Source organism: Lepisma saccharinum, chromosome 25 (genome assembly GCF_977018435.1).
Source record: "Lepisma saccharinum chromosome 25, izLepSacc3.1, whole genome shotgun sequence".
Lineage (NCBI taxonomy): Eukaryota > Metazoa > Arthropoda > Insecta > Zygentoma > Lepismatidae > Lepisma > Lepisma saccharinum.
This window is the reverse complement of record NC_139253.1, coordinates 29,681,026-29,704,639: the sequence shown is the minus strand read 5'-3', so window position 1 is coordinate 29,704,639 and position 23,614 is coordinate 29,681,026. Positions and strand designations below refer to the sequence as shown.

The window sequence follows — 23,614 nt, the reverse complement described above, 5'->3', positions numbered from 1 at the left end:
TAAACCATGCTTCGGCCAGTCACCGAGGGAATCAACTCTGGGAGACAAAGAGACGTTCATTGCATGAAGTTACCCATTCCCAATTGTACCGACCTCCGTGGCGGAGTGGTTATCACAGCACGCTATGACGCCAGGGGTCCCGAGTTGGAATCCCGGCCTGCGATGGGTGTTGGTTGATTGATTGATTTGATTTATTTTACTTCGTGTGTCTGCCACTATTGGCTAATTGTGAATATGAGAATGAATGGGATAAGATTAAATATAAGAAAGGACAATCACAAACACATATGGACAGCACACAAGTCCCACAGAAGACATTGGCATATGTGCTCTTTGGGGTGTAAGGGGTTACCTTTCACGTAGTACACCCAAATGTCAACCTCACTTCCACGTAGTACACCCTGGACTGCATTTTGCAGACTAACGAGGCTCTGGCGTCTAATTCTGTATGTTGTCCTGTATTTTGTCTTTGTGTGTGCTGAGTGCCCTTTACAGCCTAAGCGAAGTCAGAATATTTTAATATTTTAGTTACACATTACAGTTATGTTATTTTAGTTGTGGTAAGGGGCTGAACCCCGTATAACGTGTGCTGACGCACCCAATATTTTAAATTGAAATTCAAAATATGTATTCTTTGTGTGTCCCTTCCTCAATTTCATCATATAATCGTTCCTCCTCGTCGTCGCGATTAGTCAAAGTGGCAGAAAAGCGTCGCCAAATAACAAATCAAACAATCCCCCATTGCTAAACCGTTGCAGCTGTTAGTTTGACAATGTAGCGCACAACGAAAACAAACCGTCTCCATGATAAAGATTCAAGAGATTCAACGATTGGTTAAAGACAAGGGTAAACACAGCCTCTTTCTATCCTCATAAAAAAGTAGCAAATGATCTCTGACTCCTCGGGTAATCAAGGGGTCCTGAGTTCGATTCCCAGCGCGGGCACATTTTGCTGGGCCTTGCATCCTACTTTCAACTTCAGGTCCAGTCAGAGAGTTCGTTTAGAATTTGGATCATAGCACCAAATAAAACGTGGAGTATCGATTACGGGACAGGTTCCTCTGAATAGAATAAACCATATCCCATCCGAGTATAACATGAACTTAGAATAGTTCACCTTATATTAAAATGTTCACCAATTTAAAAAAAAACTATTCTACAAATTTATACAAAAAAAAAACAACAACAACACAAGTTCAATTCATGTCAAAAGGCTGTAGGGAACAGAGACATGCATTACAGTGGAATTCAAATGATAAAATGTGCGCTTACAGGGATTCGAACCTGTAACCACTTGATTACAAGACGGGCGAATTTATTCTATACGCTACCGGCAAGACTGTAGAAGAAACCAGTTTGTGATCGATATCCAATACCAGTAGACAACCTTTTGTTGGAATTTCAAAATTACCAAAATCTGTGTGTACCTCCACTAGCGAACACGGTACAACATGAAAAATAGTGACATTTCAAAACAATCGTACGCTTTACAGAATTCAAAATCTCTCAACTGAAGAGTTGAGCTTGTACTGACAACCTTGGGTATGTCCAATAATGTTGAAGGGGAAAGTACAAAAGCAGTTGGCAATATACACACGAACGTAGAATATGTTAGTAGAACCTTTAAGAAATATTTTCAGGATGTGAAACGTGTCTCTGACGGGGATCGAACGCGGGATACCTAGATTAAAAGGCGACTACACAAACGGGGAAGCCCATCTCGAGGTCAAAGCCCACCAAATGGACTGACTGGCTGAGCAGAGCGTGTCAAAGCACAGAGTCTCACATCAACTTTTCTTTCGCTTTACCTCGACAGGAAAATTATTTCATGCAAGTCTCCAACTCTGGCGATGGTGGTCAACATTGAAATGTTACGGTTCTTGTTGGGACTTGAACCCGAAACCGATCGCATCAAAGGCAATAACGTTTAACAAATCGATTAAGCAGGAGTCTTGACTGAATGCAATAACTTTCAGAAACATCCATGTCTTGAACGGCATCTTAACACGGAATTTCGCAGTACACCATATCACGGGTTTCGGCGCGTCAAAACTATAGGTGATTCTTGATGGATAAGTTTATGAACCTTCCATTATTAACTTATTTTGAAGTCTCTTTTATGCACAACACAAATTGGGAAGTCATGTCCACACAGTTTCGACGCAGATCTTTCCCGATATGCGCATATGCAATTGCGCACAAGCGTTCCGCTTGTTTCCTAGGCGTCAGAAATCTCTTCGAGCTGTTTTTAGGAGACGAGGGAAGGTTACGCCGCAGAAGAACATTAGCCTCAGCAATAGATTTCGCCGTTAAAGCACTCGGGCTCATTCTTGGGCGAGTGGGTGCATTTTTTAACTCGGCGAAACGCATTGTTTCCGAAGTAGAAGCTTGGTTGGAATCTCGACCAGCCCTGTGGGTGGTTCTCTTGCAGAGAGCACTTGCTCTACCGACCAATCCTGGGCCGGCCTCTGTAATGATATTGTCAAGGTTTTCCTCCAGACTATTAATAACACGAATCCCTAACGGATTCTTCGGATTCTAGTTGTTGACAATTTTTCTGCCTAAACACGCGGATTTTTGTTGCAAGTGAGAAATGGCGTAGTTTGTTTATTCTGATCCATCTCTCGGTCTGTTACAGCCTCGTGATTAATTTCTATGTAAATGCATTAATAAGTCCATGTCCAATTTTCCATACTTAATTTAAGCAACCGTGGGGGGACGGAAATGCAAGTTCAAGACCAGACAATTTCATTTTTTCCGTGTTTTTTTCTCAAGTGACTCCAAGTAAAATGTGTGTTAATATCTTTAAAAAGTGGGTAGTTTTTAAAGATAATTTATGAAAGAGACGATAGAGTAAACAGAATCCTTGTCCAGATTCGAGCACAGGTTTCATCATGAAATAACACTAACCACTACACACGGAAGCCTGTGCCTCGTACTGCAGGACGCCTTAGAGCCATTTCCGGATGAGTTTTCTATCGTGGCTGGCCTAATCGAAGTGTTAAATTCCATTCTAAGTTATATAGTCCTACCTCAGATAACGGTATAATACGATTATCTGTGGTGCTACCCTTTAATTCCACACAATAATTTGATAACGTGATGATCGAGTGATGATACGGATAACCAAATGACGAAATCCGTTTTACAACAATGGATAATTCTTGCCAGTAAATTATATCAGTATGTAGCCTATGCATTTAACTCGCCTATCCCTCATACTTTACTATTTTCCCTACATAGAACAGAAATACAAAATTCACAGACAAAAAAAAACTTTATTTTTCTCCCATAACCTCAAGGAGTCAATTCAAGATCTTCCTACCTGTTCCTGCAACTGACTGCCTTTGTCGCCTGGCTGCTCCTCCGACTTCTCCACATGGGGTTCCAGGGAAGGGGGAGGGCTTCCTTTCTCCACCGTATCATCACTACTGGCACTGGAACAGAACAAAAATATTTTTATGGCTAAAGAATAAAGCGATAAGGGAAAATGTTTATTCTATACACAGGGTGATCCGTTTGAGATGTCAGAAAAATAAACTGATATCTGTGAGCAGTTTGTTGTAATACAACAAAGCAGAAAGGATATAAGCAGAAAGGATGTAAGTTTCGAGCGAGTGGAGGTTTACAGTCTTCAGCTGCGTGGCGGCAGTAGCATGTATGCAATACTCGAAAATTTCGCATACCATACGACATAATGTGTACGCTGTTGTATCATGACCACCACCTTTGTTACCATGCAGATTAGCGCCACCATGTGGCTGAAGTCCGTAAACCTCGACTAACTCGAAACTTACTTCCTTTCTGCTTATATTACAACAAGCTGCTCGGAGATACGTACATTAACCTCTTGTATATAAAACGGTTTACTTTTATGACATCTCAAACGGATCACCCTGTATACTTCAAGCGTCTGGGGGCAGGGCCGGATTATGGTGGGTGCTATTGAAGCTGCAGCATTAGGCCCATTCCTGAAATAGGCCCAGATGAAAACAGACGAAAATTTTCCGAAAGTTGAACAGTTTTCTTTTGCTATATTAACCTGAAAATAAATCTTAGAATGACATTTGGAGCCACAATTTCGGACGCCTAGACACAGGTAGTAAAATTTTCACCTTGAAAATTGGTTGTATATAAAAAAAATCGACGGTATGCAACATCAGGCCCAATTTCGTCTTATTCCGGCCCTGTTTGGGGGGGGAAGGTACGGTAGGACCACACATACATTTTTTCGGCCAAAGTAATACGCTCCGGCCGCCATTAGCCCCTCCCCTCCCACCAGGTACCTTTTGATTAGAAGCTGGGAGAAAACAAATGCAATTTTATGCAACGGTATTGCCGGAAGAATTCCCACCTGGGATCACCCACCCCCAAGAATCGAACCTGGGTCTCCCGCGTGGCAGTCAGACGCCCTACCGTGTACGCAGCAAACAGCATTCCCAGATGGAGGAGGTCCGTATTTGCTTGTCACTGCATTGCCTTCCATCTCAATGTGCCTGCGATAGGCTTGCCAATAGGAGAATCGAGCTCCATAAAATTCATTTAAATTGCTTCATTGATGCGGTTTCGCGAGGATGAAGATGAGTGAAATGCTTAAATTGATGAAGGGACACTCACAAAGAACACCATGCACAGGTCGGGATTCAAACCTGGGACCCTGCCGAATCAGCGCGCTGTGCTAACTATTCCGCCACGTCGTTGCGATTATCTAAAAGTGGCATAAACGCGACGTAAAATTAGAAAAATACATATTATAATCTAGCACTTATAATAAATTAAAGGTAGGCAAATTAGATTTCAAAAAAGCTTTTGCATCTGTCAATATTCACTACAAACCATCTGTTGAGTGACCGTGCTTATAACCGCCATTTGACTTCCCTGGAAACTGGAACAACTAATAATTTTACTTTATTTCTCTACATTTCCAACTGCCTTATTACGTCACAGTCTTTCATCTGGCTTATTCTGTCGTTATTATTTTTGGGCAAGTATATATTACCTTTTCTCTTCGGTTTTGTCTTGTTTTCCCTTTATTCTCCTTCCTCTCTCGGCCTTCTTTTATTTTAATTTCTCTCCAATTCGTTCATTTTCATTGTGTTCCTTTCTCTATCCGATCCATCATCATTGTGTACACACATACATACACAACATATATACATCCATCTCACTTCAGAGGCATTTCTCTTATTTAAATTTTCCGCGGGCGCCTATAACTATACGAATCCTTTTCTTCAATGAACTGAAGCTATGCAGAACTTTTCCTCGATTCATTACGCCCGCGACAAAAGATGTCTCAAGCCAATTATGAACATGAAGGGGCAGTTTTCACATTTTCTCACATGACGCAAAGGCAGATACATTTTAATCATAAAAAGCAGGACACTTACAACACAAACATTTCCCAGACACATTAAGATCTCCTTCCGAAAATAGAAACACAGAATGTTCGCCAGCGTTGAAAAATCTAACCACTTATATTGTGGAAATGTTTGCAGCGTGTTTGGTAATACGTTGATGAGTTCTAGATGACTGCAAACTGAATGCTAAAGAAGAAAGGTTTCGGTTTGAAAAATAAGCATGCTACTGCATTTGTGTTTTTGTTACATGTATTTTGTGTATGTTGTACTCGACTAAATGAATCGTTACTATGACAATAGAAGTGAGTCTTTTTATAGTCCACTTTGTGCAGAGGTAGGCTAATCGGGACTGGTCCTACAGTTTAAAGTATGATCCGAGCTACTATGTGTCTCTACCTAATATTCAACCAGAGACCTCTCGATTATCAGGCGATAACTTGCCACTACGTCATCGGGGAGGCCCGACGAAAGACAACGAAGGGAAGAAATACAGGCACGAACATTTCAGTCTTAAATATAAGGAAGTACACCACATCTTTGCAGAAAATTGAACCCAGGTCCTTGCACACGTAACCACAGAAACAGACTTAAATTGGGCCTAACACCATTTGATGTTCATATATTTCTATATTTCAAAATCGTATAAACTTATCGTTATCACTCAAAATATGACTTCTGTTTTGATGTGCAAATGGAAAACTTGTAATCCGAAATTGGTGAAGTTTATATATATATTTTTTTTTTCATCGAAGTTCATTGCATTAAAACAACGCTCTTAGTATCTCCCATGTTTCTATGCATAATTGCCTTTCAAATACACTAGTTTTATGAGTGCTTATATTTAAGACTGAAAATTACGTGCGTGTATGGTGTTACAATAACATCCAGAATGTGCATAAAACATTGAACATTGGGTTTGAATTTCAGATCCGTTCCTTGCTCATTTAGTAACAACCACCCAGCAATCTGATTTCAATCTGTCTATGAGACCTTCTCGATTGGGTAATGGCTAACGACATCGTTCTCTAATCACGAGGACTCAAAGTTGAATTCCAGTGAGAGCACGTTTCAGCGGTTTCGATCCTATTTTAAACTGTAGGTCCAGTCCATGAGCGTCCGTCGACCTCCCCGTCCCTTCCTTGGAAACTGGCATTGTTCAAGTTACACAAAAAGAGAAAGCTTGATATTTTCATAATTAACAACAGAAATTAAGTTCGATTAGTTCGTATTCAAACAGAATAGCCAAAGTACGAAATTCGTTACATTGAAACGATTGAGTGTAAAATACAGGAACCGTCAGGTTATCATATTGTACGATATAATCCACGGAATAAACTGTTCCATTGCTTTCTAATTATCAAAGAGACTCACGAATATTGGGGTGACATACTCCGCCTACGTCACAGAGAAAAAAAACCTTGAACCAGTCCGAACTAACCAAAAAAGAACAGTACTGACGAGAGTCTTTCGTATACGATTTCCCATTCGGAATCAACATCTTAGAATGTTTAAATGTACACCTGTGAGCTGAGATATCAATATCAGTCTTCGCTCACACTCATTCATAAAACACTACCTTTCCTTATGCTATTTTTACGTAGTTCGAGGAAGCTACGGAAAACCAAGCATCGGTGCCAGGCTTTAAGAGTTCCTTCAAGAAATTTACAAACACTTCCTCAAGCGAATACGATATTTCAGGAGGAGAATCTTAGCTGCTCTACGTACCGTATTTACTCCAATCTAATGCGCACTCCAATTTACAAAAGCTTGAAACGAATAAAAATATTTGCTATCGAATGTGATGTGCATCACCAAAAAAGTTTAATTTTATACAACAACGATTTATGTTATGGATTTAATTTTATTACAATATAACCCTACTCTATACAACAATGCGTTTATGTTATGCATTGCACTCGAATGTAATGCGTACTTTAACTTTGAAGACAAAATATTACCCCCAAAAAAGTGCGTTTCAGGTTCGATTGGTTGATTGAATTAGGTTATGTTACGTCGTTTTTCTGCAACTTTTGGCTAATCGCGAATATGTAAGAGTGATGAAATGGATGACGACCAACCCCAGGTCGGGATTCGAACACGCGACCCCTGGCACCGTGGCGCGCTATGGTATATTCAGAACACGAAAACTGTAGTGCTCCCATTAGGCTTATCAGTTTTGATTTACATTATAGCAACATCTCTTTAGCCATAAAATACTTTTTGAGAGATTTACTTCGAAAGTCATGCAGAATTTACAATTCATAATTTAAACATTGATTAATTGATTTGGTGCTCTCAGGACAAGAGAGCTCTCACACAATCCTGACGGAAATCTTTGCTCTCGGCACTGCAGTACGTCATCTGTGTGTGCATCGACTTGGCATCCACAACTGCAGCTCTCTGACTAAGATCTCTTGAGATAGCTGGAGCGATGTCTCCGAAGCTAGAAAGCGAGAAGAAACACTTCGCAAATCCGTCTGCGATAATGCTCTCTACAAAGTAGGGCACGTTCCGTGAGGATAGGAAAAACAAACTCAACCTTTCGCTTGTTTCCCCTTTGAAACCTCGCAAGAGGCCAAGATTAGGAATCGCTATTTATTTCATGTTAAGTAAACATAATTTATTAGTATTACGCATAAACGCTGAGCGATTACTATCAACAAAAGTGGAGCGTGAAATAACATATTTCTTTCTTCAACAATAATTGTCAGGAAGACTTACAGTACTACTAAATCCAAATGCGGTTGCAAAGTAGTGCCAATTGTTGTCACCATGCACTGGCGTACGCACGGGGGAGCTGATGGGGCTAGTTCCTACCGAAATTTTGAGAAAATCAAAATTTTCAAATGAAAGCAGTCGAGAACTGGGGAAAAACGAAAGTGCTAAATGCGAACTCTCCTTTAAATGAACCCCGATTAACATTTTTTTTTGTTTTTGTACAACTTGTAAAACAAAAGCTATAAATCACAATTACAAAATGTTGTACAGAACTAAGCTATGCGATTTCAATCTTTGCAATTCGTGCGTACGCTAGTGTCACCACATGTTCAATCGATAACAAGGTGGATTGATTTAAATCAGGTGATTTTTTTTTAAAAAAATCACTGATTTATATAATTTTAAATAAATAATTTATAGAATAATGTACATAAGGATTTTGTAGATATCAGATTCACTTTTGGTGAAAGTACATTAATCTCGTAATCATTTAGTGGTGTTTATTAGGCTCTAAGAAAGAAAAAGTAAGGCCACAGATCTATATGTACTGATGGGGAGAATGAAAAACTAAATATGCTGACCAAGGCAGTAATTTATTTTATTAAAAACATAAACTAAACGTAACGTTTCAACTTTCTAGCAAGGTCTTCTTCAGACTCTGTATCAAGTACAAAAGTAACAAGATACAAAAACAGGGCATTATATATACACAAACATTACTCCCTCCAGACTATTTAGAAAGTTGTTAGGAACTTTCTAGCAGGTGGCTTTCACTTGCCAACTGTACTTTCACCTAAAAGGCTAAACACAATTACTTCCATATAGAATGTGGTTGGACTTTTTCTCACGTTCTTTTTCCTTCATTTTTCTTCCTTCTCCTCTCCTCTTTCTCTCTTGTCCTTTCCACTCTTTCTAACACCTTCTTCCATTCTTTGTTTAACTTCAGTCCCCCATTCCAGTTCATTATGTCTTGTTCACCTTTCTTCTCTATTTCCATGGCCTCCTTCCATTTTCTAACTAGTATTCTCTTCTCCCTTCCTATATGCTTAGCCTCATCCCACTCTATGTCATGACCGTTACAGTATAATGGGAGATAAAATAATGTTAATGAGTGAAGGACTAAATATAGGTTCTAGTCTAAGCCAAGCATTGGCTGAATTGGTTATGAATGAATGGGAAAAGAAAGTGATAGAAAAAGGAGGTGACAAAATAATTCTGTTTTGCAGATACGTGGACGATTGTTTTGGCATATGGAAGGGAACGAAGAGGCAGCTCGACATTTTTGCCAAAGAAATACAAGATGAAGAAAGAGGGATATTATTGGAACTTGAAATAGAAGAAGAAGACAAGTTAAGCTATCTAGATATATTGATGAAAAGGAAGAGAGGACAAGAAATTGAAACCGCTTGGCATCAGAAGAAGTGTGCAGCAGGGGTATTCTGCCACAAAAGAAGTGATGTAAGTGAGGTGACAAAAAGAAATTTTATAAAGAATATGGAGGACAGAATCAAGAAAATATGCATGAAAGAATGTGAAAAAGAAGGCAAAATAAATAGCCGATGGAAACAGCTGGAAAAGAATGGCTATGAGAAGCAGGATAGACTGGACATAAACAGAAGAAGGAAGAAAAGGGGCAGGGGAGAATTGGAAGAGAAAGAAAAAGAGAGAAGGTTTGGAATAAGGGGTATGGGGAAGACCACAGAAAAGATATGTAAAGTGCTTAGGAAAGCACGAATTAAAACTTACAGGAAGGGAGGGAGAAGCATCTTAGGAATAGCGAAGAATGCAAACAAGAAAAATTAAAACCGAGAAGAGGAAGAGGAAGGGATTATCTACGAAGTGAAATGTAAAGAATGTCAGTGTGTGTACATAGGAGAAACGAAAAAAATGCTGAAAGGCAGGTTGAAACAACATAGGGATGATGTACAACTTAAAGAGAGAGAGAGAAATGCAATATTTAAACACACGAGAGAAACAGGACATGACATAGAGTGGGATGAGGCTAAGCAGATAGGAAGGGAGAAGAGAATGCTAGTGAGAAAATGGAAGGAAGCCAAGGAAATGGAGAAGACACAATGAACTGGAATGGGGGACTGAAGTTAAACAAAGAATGGAAGAAGGTGTTAGAAAGAGTGGAAAGGACAAGAGAGAAAGAGGAGAGGAGAAGGAAGAAAAGTGAAGGAAAAAGAGCATGAGAAAAAGTCCAACCACATTCTATATGGAAGTAATTGTGTTTAGCCTTTTAGGTGAAAGTACAGTTGGCAAGTGAAAGCCACCTGCTAGAAAGTTCCTAACAACTTTCTAAATAGTCTGGAGGGAGTAATGTTTGTGTATATATAATGCCCTGTTTTTGTATCTTGTTACTTTTGTACTTGATACAGAGTCTGAAGAAGACCTTGCTAGAAGGTTGAAACGTTACGTTTAGTTTATGTTTTTAATAAAATAAATTACTGCCTTGGTCAGCATATTTAGTTTTTCATAATCATGGAAACAAGGCTTAATGGTGTTATGATGGGGAGAAGCCCATTCGAAATGAAATGTAATATGTAAACTGTAAATGCATTTAGATACCTCTTGATTAAAAATTCAATCCTTTATGTAGACAAATACACAAAATACTAATCATGTAAACCGTAAAATAGTGTCATTATCATTAAACTGTAAATAAACATGGCAGCTGATATTTTGCAAACTATTATTAAAAAAAATTCCGAAATTCAGCTGCAAATACTTTAAAAAATATTTAAAGTTACAATTATTATAGTTTCATTAACACACTCAACAAACATTTCTATAGTAGATTCATGTAGCTATACAGTATCAGAAACAGAAAAATGTATATTTACATTTTTTTTTATTTGCTTCAATCAAGTGTTCGAATATTTTATAGGACGGTTTACTAGAAAAAGTCTTTCAATAAAAAACAACATATCTATATGTATGGTACACTTCGCAACATCTTATTTGACCGCCCTGAAAAATTTCAAAGTTCGGAATTCGTAAATTTGGCAGCATAGCGCTTCAGAGCCAACTAAGAGTAGCCAACTTTGCAACATTTCTTCTTCCGGAATGAAAACGCTCGTGATTTTTTTTCATTCTTTCACATTCCATAAAGTAAAGATACCCTAAAGCAGTAATAAAATATATGAGTAGACAAAAAAATGTTAAGTAGAAATACGAATGTTGAAAATATTTCAAGATTCTCCGTTCTGAATTTGAAAATAGGAAAATGTATGTGCATTGTGAAACACTGACCAGGTTCTCATCCACCTGGAAAGAATTGCGGTCATATTTCAATCCAAGAAAGCAAATTTATGATGATTTTATGCGAAATGTTTAGTAAAGATACCTTGCACAACACCAAACGATTCTGCAAAGTGTGTCTTTTCCTTGGTTCTTGGCGAAAAATGGTTCGAAACTCCGGCACAATGTTGCTTCAACTGAGATAACGTGTTTTACTGAGTTTTCTGTAAGTAATCCACTGGAGTAGTTGCTTAGATGACAGCACTTTCTTCTTTTTACTGTTTTCGTCAAGATCAAAACATCGTAGGTTCAAATCCCACCCTTTCCTTATTACTTTTTCCTTTTAATTTACCGAGTACGAAGTGTTCTAATAACGTATTATTATATATATATTTATATGATATTACTGTAAATATTTATGCGATGCATGCTCAGTGGCGGCGATTGGGTTTCAAAACTGATGGGGAAAGGGGGGGAGGGGGAGGGCAAGGACAGTTTCTTTCCCTTTGTAGATAATGTTTAGCATAGTGCTGGGTCATCTGCCCCTCCACACTCCATAATCGTCGCCACTGTGCATGCCTCAAGTAATGCTTCTACTAATGTTCTTAATCTTTCAGTGATTGGCAGGATTTTAGGAAATACTTTTCCTTTCATTCAGCTGTTATAAGTTAACACATATTAAGAACTTACATGTCAACTTTCTGCATCCGGAAATGCTGGACATAAATCGCATAAATATCAACGGAAATATCCTGGAAACGTAGATAAGCATTCTCGTCCAAAGCCGTTTACTTCCCGAAAAAGATTTTGCAAATAAGTAGGTTTGAATCCATGACCTTCCATTCCATAAGCAAACGATCCCCCTACACCACACGGTTCACGTTATTTTATGCACTCGGTTCGAATCCCACTTTAAACTGTAGGTCTAGTCCCGATTAGCCTTACTATGCATAAAGTTGACTTAAAACACCAAATCAAAAAATTCATCTCCTTTCAGAGTGGGCCTTCTATGATACTGTAGTCGGCCAGCATCCGAAAATACAGTTCTGCTTCGCGTACACCAGAGTGTAATTGCATTTAATATTGTGACTAATTTTACTTTAAAACTACAGATTAAAGTGATAATAGTGTCCAGAAAAAGAACCTCAAAGTAGATCTTCACACAAAGTATTTTAATCCATTGCCAAACATTTCAGTTACGAATAATATTATGCTTTTCCATTGACCGTATTTTCGATTCATGGCGAATTTGCTAAAAGGACCATGTTAAGAAATCTAAATTTGTAAGTTCTACTGGTAAATGTATTTAAAATGCACGAAAGAACAGGGGAGGAGAAAAATAAACCTCAAAAATAAGTAAAAATGCAACAAAAACTGTTAAAAATACTGACAAATAAACTAAAAGCCCAAAAAAGGCCGAAAAATGCAAAAACAAAATGTAAAATAGAAAGTGTTTTCCGGCTCTAACTGAAGGGAAACGGACATGATATCAGGTTTAGCATTGTTTTTAAGGGTCAGAAAAAAAGCTGATTTTTCATCAACTTCCGGACCCTAATTAGTAATTATGACCATTGAAAAAGTTGGAGGTAGCTTGCTTAAAATTCTCTTTCTGAGGGATCGTATCGTCCCATATCTCCACTTTATAATACAGAAAAAAATCAAGTTCATATTTCGAAAATGACTTGGGAGTTTTCCACCACGAAAATATGTTTTTCACAGTTTGAAGTTCGTTAGTATTATCTTTCAAGGTTTTCATTGTTATAATTTCAAACATATTTTATATTTCATACGTTGAATATCCATTTCCTCTCTCTTTTCATACAGTCTTTGGAAAAAAGCTGAAGTTTCTTGTCAAACGGGGTCTGGTTCAAATGACTGCTTTTCGCTCTCCTGTTCCTACTTTAAACAAAGAACAAAATACTTCGTAACTAAACGATTGCTTGTTCAAAACACGGAATTTTTACACAATTTACAAAATATTACAAAACGCCAATAGACTTGTTCATTTTTCCCTTCAGCGTTTCTCGATTTGATCTGAATTCGTTTCCTCATGAAAATTATAATAATCAAAAAATAATCCGTCGCACAACAGCCCATGAAGAGCCTAGGCATACCTACAGACTGCCGATCTCCCTCCCACGCTTTCCTTCGTCACCTCTAAGCGTGGAGATCTTCAACCAGTATTGGAATAGTCGGGGGATCGGCCCGACGTATTCCCAGCCGTTATAGTAGGTCTCCGTGACCGGATTACGCTCACTCACTCGGAGCTCCCCAATTTCCTCACGATGGTGGGTTGCCACCGGCCCTATACGTAGGCCGAATAAATTCCGACCAGAGCAGGAGATGACATTATATGTGACTTGGTTTCTTCAAACTGGTAGCAAATTTTAACAAGAGCTACCTGGAGAAGAGGTAACGTGCTTGAATCTTACGAGGGAGGTCGTAGGTTCGATTCTCCACCTAGGCATGATTTTTTTTCAGGAGTACATCGTTGGGTGTAAAATTTATCCACCATTCCACCGTGCTAAGAAGTTAACATTGGTCTCTGTATTTCATGAGAGGAAAGGAAATAGTAAGGGAAAGTTATTTCGATGATAGGAGGAAGCCACATGCCACGTGGAATGCGCAGAATCAAGTTACATACAGCTAAGTCTGTAATGGTGGTTTCGAATATTGCAAAGTTAGTGCGCAAAGTTTGTTATATCTGATACTCGTACTTTCTGTTAAAAAAAGACAAACATTTTAGATACAAAGCAGTGACGAATTAACTATCATTAGGAGGTTTTGAATTTCTTGTTTGTCACTCACTATACAAATACTTATTAGAGTTTCTTATCGAATCGGCCTTCGTCGCAATAACAATTTATTTATGTTAATTAGCGATTTACTATTTGTTTTAGACGCATGGTAAGATGGTGGTGAGGGGATTGACAAGTCATTACGAAGGAACGGACATAAAATTACCAATCTTAGCAATGTGAACTCATTAAATGCTCTCCTTCGTTACAGTACTGCACTACATCAATACTTAACATAACTGTGTATCTTTCTTTAGTATATCGAAATCAAATAATCAATATTTTAGGTGTCAGTGGAGAACAAACAATAACATAACTTAAATAACATTACATTTTTCATCCTGAATACATATATGTGATTTGTGAATTAATCATGATGTGTGTGTTAACACAACATATGAACAATAACTAAAAAAGAAAAGTTTTAACTTTAAATCCTGGAAATCTCCAACTTCTAAGGGGAAATATGCGCAGAAGGGACGTCCCTCAAGTGTGCATTGGATTCATTTTTCAAATATTCTAATATCAACGGTATCTGTTCAGCAAACAAAAAAATGAAAAAAAAGAAAGAGGAGAGGGTGGGATTTGAACCCGCGACGTTTGACGCTTGACGAAAAAATAAGGATAGCAGCGCCTAAACCAACTGCTCTATGTTAACTTCATGACGTGATACCCTTAAAAACATGTTGACGTTTATGAAGACTCCCACACTCCTGTGTGTCAAGGACATTTTCCTGAAAAGTCGTGTAAAATATATGTTTTTGAGAACTGTTCGATATTATGCAAGGTATTGTAGTAAATAAAATGTCGCATAAACTCCTCACAAATTTGCTTCTTTCTGCACAGACGTGATGGCAATTTCCTCCAGGTGGAGAAAAACTCTATTCAGTGCTTCAAACCCCCCAAATTTCAAGTCGAGCAAGCAGAATCGTAAATATTCTTCAAGGTTCTTTTTCCAATTTATTATTTCTGTTTGATTGCGTATTATAATAGCGGTTTATAGTTTCCAAGTTCATGGAAAGTGTTAAATTGAAAACCTCTCACCGCAGCGTTTTTCGTCTAGAGGAAAGACCTACTCAAAGTTGGCTACTCTCACCTGGAGCTGAAGTGCAATGTTGCTAAGTTTACGATTTCGGGACTTAGAGTTCTTTCGGGGCGGTCAAATAAGATGTTGCGAAGTGTACCAAAAACCATACAAGAAATTTTAATCGTGTTTTAAAAAAAGACTATTTAAATAAAAAAATGCTTTTTTTAAATAAAAATCATGATTTTTATCCACCCTGATCGATAATATAATTAATTTCGAAAAAAACGCAGTAGGGCACTGAATACCGTTAACTTACTCATGTCACAATATTCTTGCAATAACCTTAACAATGAAACTGTGCAATTCATGGGGTAAGAGAATTGTTCTGTATTACTAATTACTATTATGACTTCTAATCAGGAGTTGAGTATTTTATAGTTCACTCTTAACAACATACATTATTTTTAATATATTTGGCCTATATTTGTTTCTACAACGAAGGTATGACAATGGAAGCATGTGATAGTAGCACGTCAGTGTTTGTAGAAACAGTGAAGCAACACGAAGTAGTCCACCAAGAGTGGTTAAGTGTGCTTGATACAAGCTTTCTGTTTGCAAGTTAAATGTTTGCACAACTTTCATTGTGTTAAGCCTTGTGCATGCCTATGAAGAAAAGTCCACTCTAACAGGCTTCAGTTCAATATTCGCTTGTATTCTACGACACTCAACATTGCAGTTTCCTCTTGTTTCACAAACATATTTAGTTCAAGAGACCAAGATATGCTAAGTAAAGATACCCATGCGGAAAAAAAGGTTATAATTGCTCACGGATATATAAGAACACTATCTCTCGTCTTTTTAACTAGGCTGAAATTAATCACATTAATTAATCTTATTCTTCCTTTTTTCAACTATCATTAACCCTCATTTTCTTTCGATTTTGTAGGCCTCCCCGATGGCGCAGTGGTAGCGTCCTCGCCTTGTAATCAAGGGGTCCCGGGTTCGATACCCGGTGGAGGTACAAAGTGGTTCGGATCCCACTTTAAAACTGTAGGTCCAGTCCCGATTAGCCTTACTGTGCATAAAGTGGACTTAAAATACCAAATCAATCAATCTTTCGATTTTGTTTGCTTTAAGTCGATTTCCTACCCGCTTTGGAAAATCGCAACGCTGAGGATGAACCGATGAAATGGGTGATGGAACAACAAGAATTATACAACCGTGCCTTGTCCAGATATCGAACCTAGGACCTCTGGTTTCGTAGCGCGTTACGATGACCACTACATCGGCAATAACCCTTATGTACAGTGGCGTAAAGAAGGAGACTATCGGGCTTCAACTGCCTGAAATGTTCTCGAACAAAAAATATATATATATTTATGGTTACTGTCACTTGTTACCTTAAACTTAATACATTGTAAAGCACTGCCCTTAAATGATGACTGCAAAGAACAATCCCACAGAAACAAAATAACTAAATTCGCCATAATTACTCGAAACATACTACTCATTTCGGACATTCTATTATCACATGCAGCAAACGGTTATGCGAAAACACCAAATGGTTCCAGTTTCCCAACAACACGTGGCACTAAAAGACAAAAACAGACAAAACAACTGCAATTAACAAACGAACATAGTGACAGCTGCCGTACCTACCATGGCCAAAGCAAATGAAGCATGCTCCAAATGACAGTACTTGCTTTCCCTACACAGACGTGTCGAGGTGACAACTTCAGAGTCCGTATCCGGCTGTGCAAAATGACGCGCGGGCATAGATAATGCGTTCGTTCCCCTGGTTACTGCGAGCCTAATCTGAGCGATTATTATTAGACCTGGCAAGGGCGAAACATAATTCTATTCGAAAAGCAGATGCTACATGTAGTAACTAACAGGAAGGAAATGCTATAAAACGATGTAAACAGTAGGTGAGCAGATGCGAGTTTGGAAACCATGTGCACATGCCTAAAACAAAATACACCAATTTTTATAGTTTCTACTTCTATCTTATTTTACTCCGCTTTTCTACCTCCTTAGGTTAATCGCGGCGATGAACAAGTCGAGATGCGAGGCATTTTGACTTACGACCCTCACTTTCCAGCTACTTTAATTCTAAGTTTATAGGCTGACCTCCGTTGCGGAGTGGTTAGCACTGAGCGCTACGATGCCAGAGGTCCCCGATTCGAATCCTGACCTGGGCACGGGTGTTCTTTGTGAGTGTATCTTCATCAACATCATCACATCACTCATCCTCATCGTCGCGATTAGCCGAACTGGAAGAAAAGCGACTGTAAATAACACAACCTCAGCTTATTTTCGGGTGACCTTGGCTACAGAGAGATGCACTTCAGTAGTTGCTGCCTACTCGCCGTCTGGGAAGTCGACAGCTGTGACAAAGTAAGAGGAACGGATGATCCCTTGCTACTGCGCAGCCGGACTTACTCAGGGTTCACCCGCAAAGATACAGCTCGTTAACTGTAGTAAGATGCATGGGAAATGCACAGTTTACACATAAAGACTTGTCAAGATATTGGGTCAATAACGTAGAGGCTCCATCTCGTTCCCCAAGTTAAATTTCTTACTTTACACGTAGAAAGACGTTGAAAGAAAGAATTCCCTAGCGTTTCCAGGTTTACCCGATTAAAATTTAGATATTTAGACCTATCCTTTTGCTTTGGCATCTTCACAAAATCCCTACAAGAACCTTCTCGGCTACTACGCAACGAAATAATAATTGAGCTGTGATGAAGTTCCAAAAATATAGTTTTCAACAATGTTGTGATAGTTGAATTTTCTGCAACACAACTGAATGCATACCATTGCTGTTAATTTAATTCCCTTTAGTTTAGTACGAAACTAATGCAAAAACACCACATTTGAATGTTTTCAAACTGAAAGAAAACAATGATAATTTAGGAAATATCGAAAGTTATACTACAGAATCATTTCAATATTACCTCTACGACTCACGTGCATCCAGCCTAATCACGTGTAATTTTGCATAAGTAATGTCCAAGCCGATTTTAGAACAGAAGAAGATTTTCCTATTTCTGTAAAAAACCACATTAACTTCAACGATGATGCAACAGAATCTAAAACTCTTCTTTATGATTTTGTTAAGTGGGGTTTCGGAACACTTCATAATTCGTAACTATCTCGAAACACCACTCCAAGTTTCTTTTTGAGACTGGTAATCTCTCATTGATTTACTTTGAAGAGACCAAATTTAATATTTCCGTTCTTGTTGATGTTCCATTACATCTTTCGCATCTATTTCATCGGAACTTGTTTCAAAGCAGATTTTAAACATTATGTACCATGTATATTCTAACTTATTTTTTTTATTATTTATTTGATTTGGTTTATTTTACTTCGTCTTTTGTGCCACTTTTGGCTAATTTGCAAAGATGGGGATGAGTGATGATATGATGAAATTGATGAATGGACGCTCACAAACATCCATGCCCAGGCCAGGATTCGAACCTGGTACCCCTGGCGTCGTAGCGCGATGTGCTAACCACTCCGCCACAGGGCTACATTCTAAATTGAAAGTACAAACGCTCATGACTATTCATTCACACGCTGAATTATATATTTGAGGTCAAGGTAGGGAAATAATAACCTTGACAGTCAAAGCACTTTCTTGTAGTATTTTATCGGCATGCTGTACGGAATTATTATAACGATGCACAAGTTATAAAGAAATTCAGAAAAGTATAAAACTTACATAATAAACAATCTGAAAACATTCCTCGATTAAAGCTTATTTATGAGTGTCTATTAAAGTTGATTTATTATTTATTGTCGTTCTAATGTCCATTATTGCGATTTCGTCCCTGTAAAAAGTTTTCATCTTAGTAGGCCATTTATTTGTTTATCTGATATGCATAGTTTTACATAAAAAATATATAATTACAGAAACACCAACAGCTTGCTGGTGATTAGAATTACAATATTTTTCTTTCGGAATGAAATTCAAACTCATCGGTCAATTTAATTTCCATATCTTAATAACTCAATGAAGCAAGAGTGTTGCAATGCATCAGCAATCTTAAAATTAGACTACTTCACAGCGATTCGTACTCTATAGTTGCAATAGTTGTAGAGATAATCTAGCAATCCTGAAGTGGCTTGCATCTTGAAATAAAAACTGTGGCTTCGAAATGTGATACCAGAAAATTATGCAGTAAATGGATAGGCACTCTCGTCATTATGGTATGTATACACACCTGGTCGACTGTGCTGAAAGGTATGCATATTATTGAAGTGCTTACAACAGAGAACATTAGTTTTTGGACACTCCCCATATATTCGAAAAAATGTAAAATGCGTTTTTTCAAAGAACTCAGAATTGGATTTCTATATTTTCACAGCTCACACTATGCGATAATTTAATCACATTCAAAAAGGTATTCAGTATTGCCATTTGATATAATGCAATGTGGCGGCGTAACATGCAACATTATGCTTATTTTCACGTTATGATGGCCTCTTTTAAAAGCCGTGTGTAACAAATCGATGAAAACCATCACAGATAAATCCATATGCGTTATTCTTGACTTGTATTTTCGCAACGCCAAGGACTACATTCGGAAGAAAAGAGTCTACTCAATTGCCAGAACTTTTGGCGGGCAAATGAACGAACTGATCTGCGTTTGATTCATTCCTAGGAAACGCTCGACGGAAGTGCGCAGTGCCTGATTCAATTGGAGGTTGACGTTTTACTCGGCAGAGAAAAATAAACTGCAATAAACGAAGCAAAGAAGTGGACAGACTTCACAACAGCAAACACGGTCAGTTTTGACCTTATCGTAACCCACTGGAAAGAGGGTGGTACGAAACATATGTGCGCAAAAGTCATCGAGCAAAACAAGCCAACACCAACAAGCACTGCGGTTACGCGAATGACTTACGTCGAATCACCCTGGCCTCCTTTTTCAGGTGGACCCGCACCGTTACTCAACTCAAGCCCGGAAAAAAAAAGTACGGAGCCCTCCAGACCAAAACCAAATGTTTCCCCGTATAAATAAACACTGGCGCCTCTCTTGCAGATTGGTGCTAATTCCCTCCAGCTTCTCGCCTGGCGTGACATTCCACGTTCCATTAACACTGAATTGGAATCTGGGGAAAATCTGCTCCAAGGATTCAATGCAAGCTGTCATTTACAGCCACCACGTGCGACCACGCTAATTGAACACACATGCCCAGGACGGCCACTTCTTCTGCGCTCAAAGATTAACGGTTTGTGTTACGTGTTTCAATCAGCATCAGGCTTCTGAGTTGCTGAACCTTTATTGCAAAATATGACTGGGCCACACCAATTCATGCATGTTAAAACCATAAATTCACATGGACAGACCCTGAGTTTTTCACCGATGTTGCTATTTTGAGGCTTTTGATGCATATACAACAGGAAAGCTATTTTGAACAATAATGGCAATGCATGAAGTAACTCCAAGACTGTCTCAAGGCCAGGGGTGGCCATCCGCCCCAAGGCCTATGATGCACTCCCCCCCAAAAAAAGGTAGAAAATTCGCCCCGCCACACCCCCTTTATGCCGAATTACCTCAAATTATTTTGGTCAGACAAAATTTGCGGGACAAATTAATAGACATATTTAAGCAATATATGTTTATTTAGGTACTTTAGGCTCACTTTCATGTTTGCTACCATCAAACGAACAAAACTGCTCCGGCCACACTGCCACTGAACCTTATTCTTCACAGTTTGTCTGCTCGACTAACCTTGTATTAATGCGAACAGCACGCCCCCCCAATCCAAACCGATTCTAAAGGCAGAAGAGTTGTTGTTTCATTTCAACCTTATCGCCCTATCATCCACAGGTAGGTAAAAAAAACTGTGCATAATAACCAAAACTAAAAATCAATAACAAGTCAATCGCATTTTTGTGTGAAGATATATAGAATTGGTAAAAAATTTTGTCACCCCCCAAAATTCCCATGACGCAGGCGCATCATGAAACCCCCCCTGTTCAAGGCAACTACTTAAATTGCGCCACTAGCATCTCCCAGTATGCAGCAGCTGTAATGTCGTGCCTTGTAATCAAAGGGCCTGGGGTTCGACACTCGGTGGAGGCACATGGTAGTTCGAATTCCACTTGAAACTGTAGGTCCAGTACCGCTTAGTCTATCTGTGTATAAAGTCAACTTAACCTCCAACTCAATCAATCAATCTATTTAGAGTTTACAATAAAAAAAACAGTTGCCACATATTGCCATCTTTGACAAATGCAAGCAAGGAATGCATCACATAACATGTCTTTCCGACCATCTCATTCAGGGTTGCATGCAATTATTCAGAATGCCAAAAAAAAGTCATCCAAGATATAAATTTTTACTTTTCAGCAAGGGGATAAAACGTAAACAGTTCTCAAAACAACTAAACTGGGCCTGAAAATGTCACAGAAATAAATTTCTTTCTAAATCGATAGTTTGTTGTTTTCGGACTGCAAAATGGTGGCCAGTGAAAATTGGAATTTTTTTACTATATTTTGTACATTTTCTCTTTATTCGCTGGATATTGTAATTGTGCTAGGTAGACTCAAAACTCCCCACTAATGCACAAAAAAAAGAACACAATTTGAATTAAAATAAAATTCTGGGTAAATATTACACAGAAGCAAAATTACTTCCTGTACGAATTCTATTGTTACAAAGCATTTGAATAAAAATATTATTGATGAAGCTAATTTTATGAATTTTTAATATCTTTATTGTATTACACAATTGATAAAAATTAGAAAACAAAAGAACATGAAGCAGGCACTAATTGGAAATGATTTTAAAATTATTTTATTTCAAAATAGCGTGGATAATTTTTCCCCATATGCGTGTCCTTGTGGATTAAGGGTGATGCATTATGGAAACCCACAAAACGTTCTTCATAAAAAAAAAAATCTGCTGAAGATATATATTCCGATAGGAATTATCAAATTAAACATGTATTTCATTCATGTTAAATTCTACAAATATTGCATTCTCTCTGAAGATTGTGTTAAGATGGGTCGTGTTTCTGCAGCAAAGTATTTTAAAGACATGAAAATTGTCACCAAATAGAATACAACATTTCTTTAAAAGTAATTTCAGTTGGCTTTTAAGAATTGAGGTGTTTGTATTTGCTCCCTATGCACTCTGAAAAACACTGTCATTTTTTAAAAAAAGTAGCGAGAGAAGTAAAAAGCGATAAACTGAAGAACTTCACTGGAAAAATAAGTCCAAGGAATTCACATCAGCAACCAATGTTTGTTTCGAGGAGGAAAGAGAAGGAAGGGTTTTGGAACTACTACAAAAATATTATTTAATTCCTTAAAAGATATTAATTTATCTTGAAAGTGATTTGGTACCGAATCCTGGTTTTCTTAGTATTAAATATTAATGCATTTTAGCAATACTTTTCACTATTATTATTATTATCACAATTATTATTGTTATTATTATTATTTAATCGATTTATGAGAATGTATTTCAGTCTTCAAGTGTCTTGCTTCCAAGTGTTAAGTGGTAGAGCAGCCACAGGCTGAACTTCGCCCATGAATAAAAAAAAAATCTAATTCTAATTCTAATTCTAATTCTAAATAGGTCTCATGCATTATACTTTTTGTATATAAAATCTACATACTTAATTTTGTGTCAATTCTGTGAACCCAAACTAGCAATTTTTCTTTAAAATTTCTAATCTTACACCTTTCAATTGATTAAGGGTGAAATAGCAAGCCCCAGATTTTTGTTGAATTTTTTGGCATTCTGGATCACTGTGCTGTGGCTAGAGAACGTGAGGCCCTAGACAAGCTATATCCGATGTACACAACTTCCATATCTCGTACAAATTATACAATTAAAAGTATTGCGTACTGTGACAATACGTAGAAAACATCAAGGAAAACAACTTCCACTGATACGATTTTTGCTAGTTGAGAAGTTGTTTGGACATTGTAAGTACTCGAAACACATGTTTGTACACAGCCAAGTACAGATCAGATAGTACTCTACAGAAACAGGATCATGCTGGCAGAATGAAACCCTAAGATTAACTCTTTCGCTCAAGTCATGCCGGTATTTAAAGGTAGTGAATATTTTTCAAAAACACACTTTTATTTTTTGTCAGATTTTTAGCCTTTTAGAATACTGACATTTTATTGACATATCGGAAGCATGAGGCCCTGTGCGATGACATGCATTGCACACACATCGATTATTATTGCAATATATAAAATCATCATCTACACAATCAAGAAAATATCTTACTTCTATGACAAGCAATATATATTGTTGGTGACTCATTGGCAATTGCCTTTGGTAGCAGTTGATAATTCTAGGCCTACAGCTCCAAATTCATCAGCAAAGTAGTGATGCTATTATTACTAAGCATGTTAGACAATGGTGTGGTATATTTATACATGTGTACTTGAATTCAAGGTGCAGGAAAAATTTTCAATATGTAAAACTCGGGAAA

At 37.9% G+C, this 23,614-nt stretch overlaps 1 protein-coding gene across 3 annotated transcripts in view; it reads right to left on the bottom strand.

Moving 5' to 3' along the window:
* The window catches only part of LOC145978704 (uncharacterized), a 289,117-nt gene that overhangs the window by 77,056 nt on the left and 188,447 nt on the right, over positions 1-23,614 (bottom strand). For all 3 annotated transcript variants that reach the window (XM_083111504.1, XM_083111503.1, XM_083111505.1), the window contains one exon: positions 3,325-3,436. In XM_083111504.1, the coding sequence (XP_082967630.1) occupies positions 3,325-3,436 (112 nt within the window). The remainder of the gene's footprint in view (positions 1-3,324; positions 3,437-23,614) is intronic.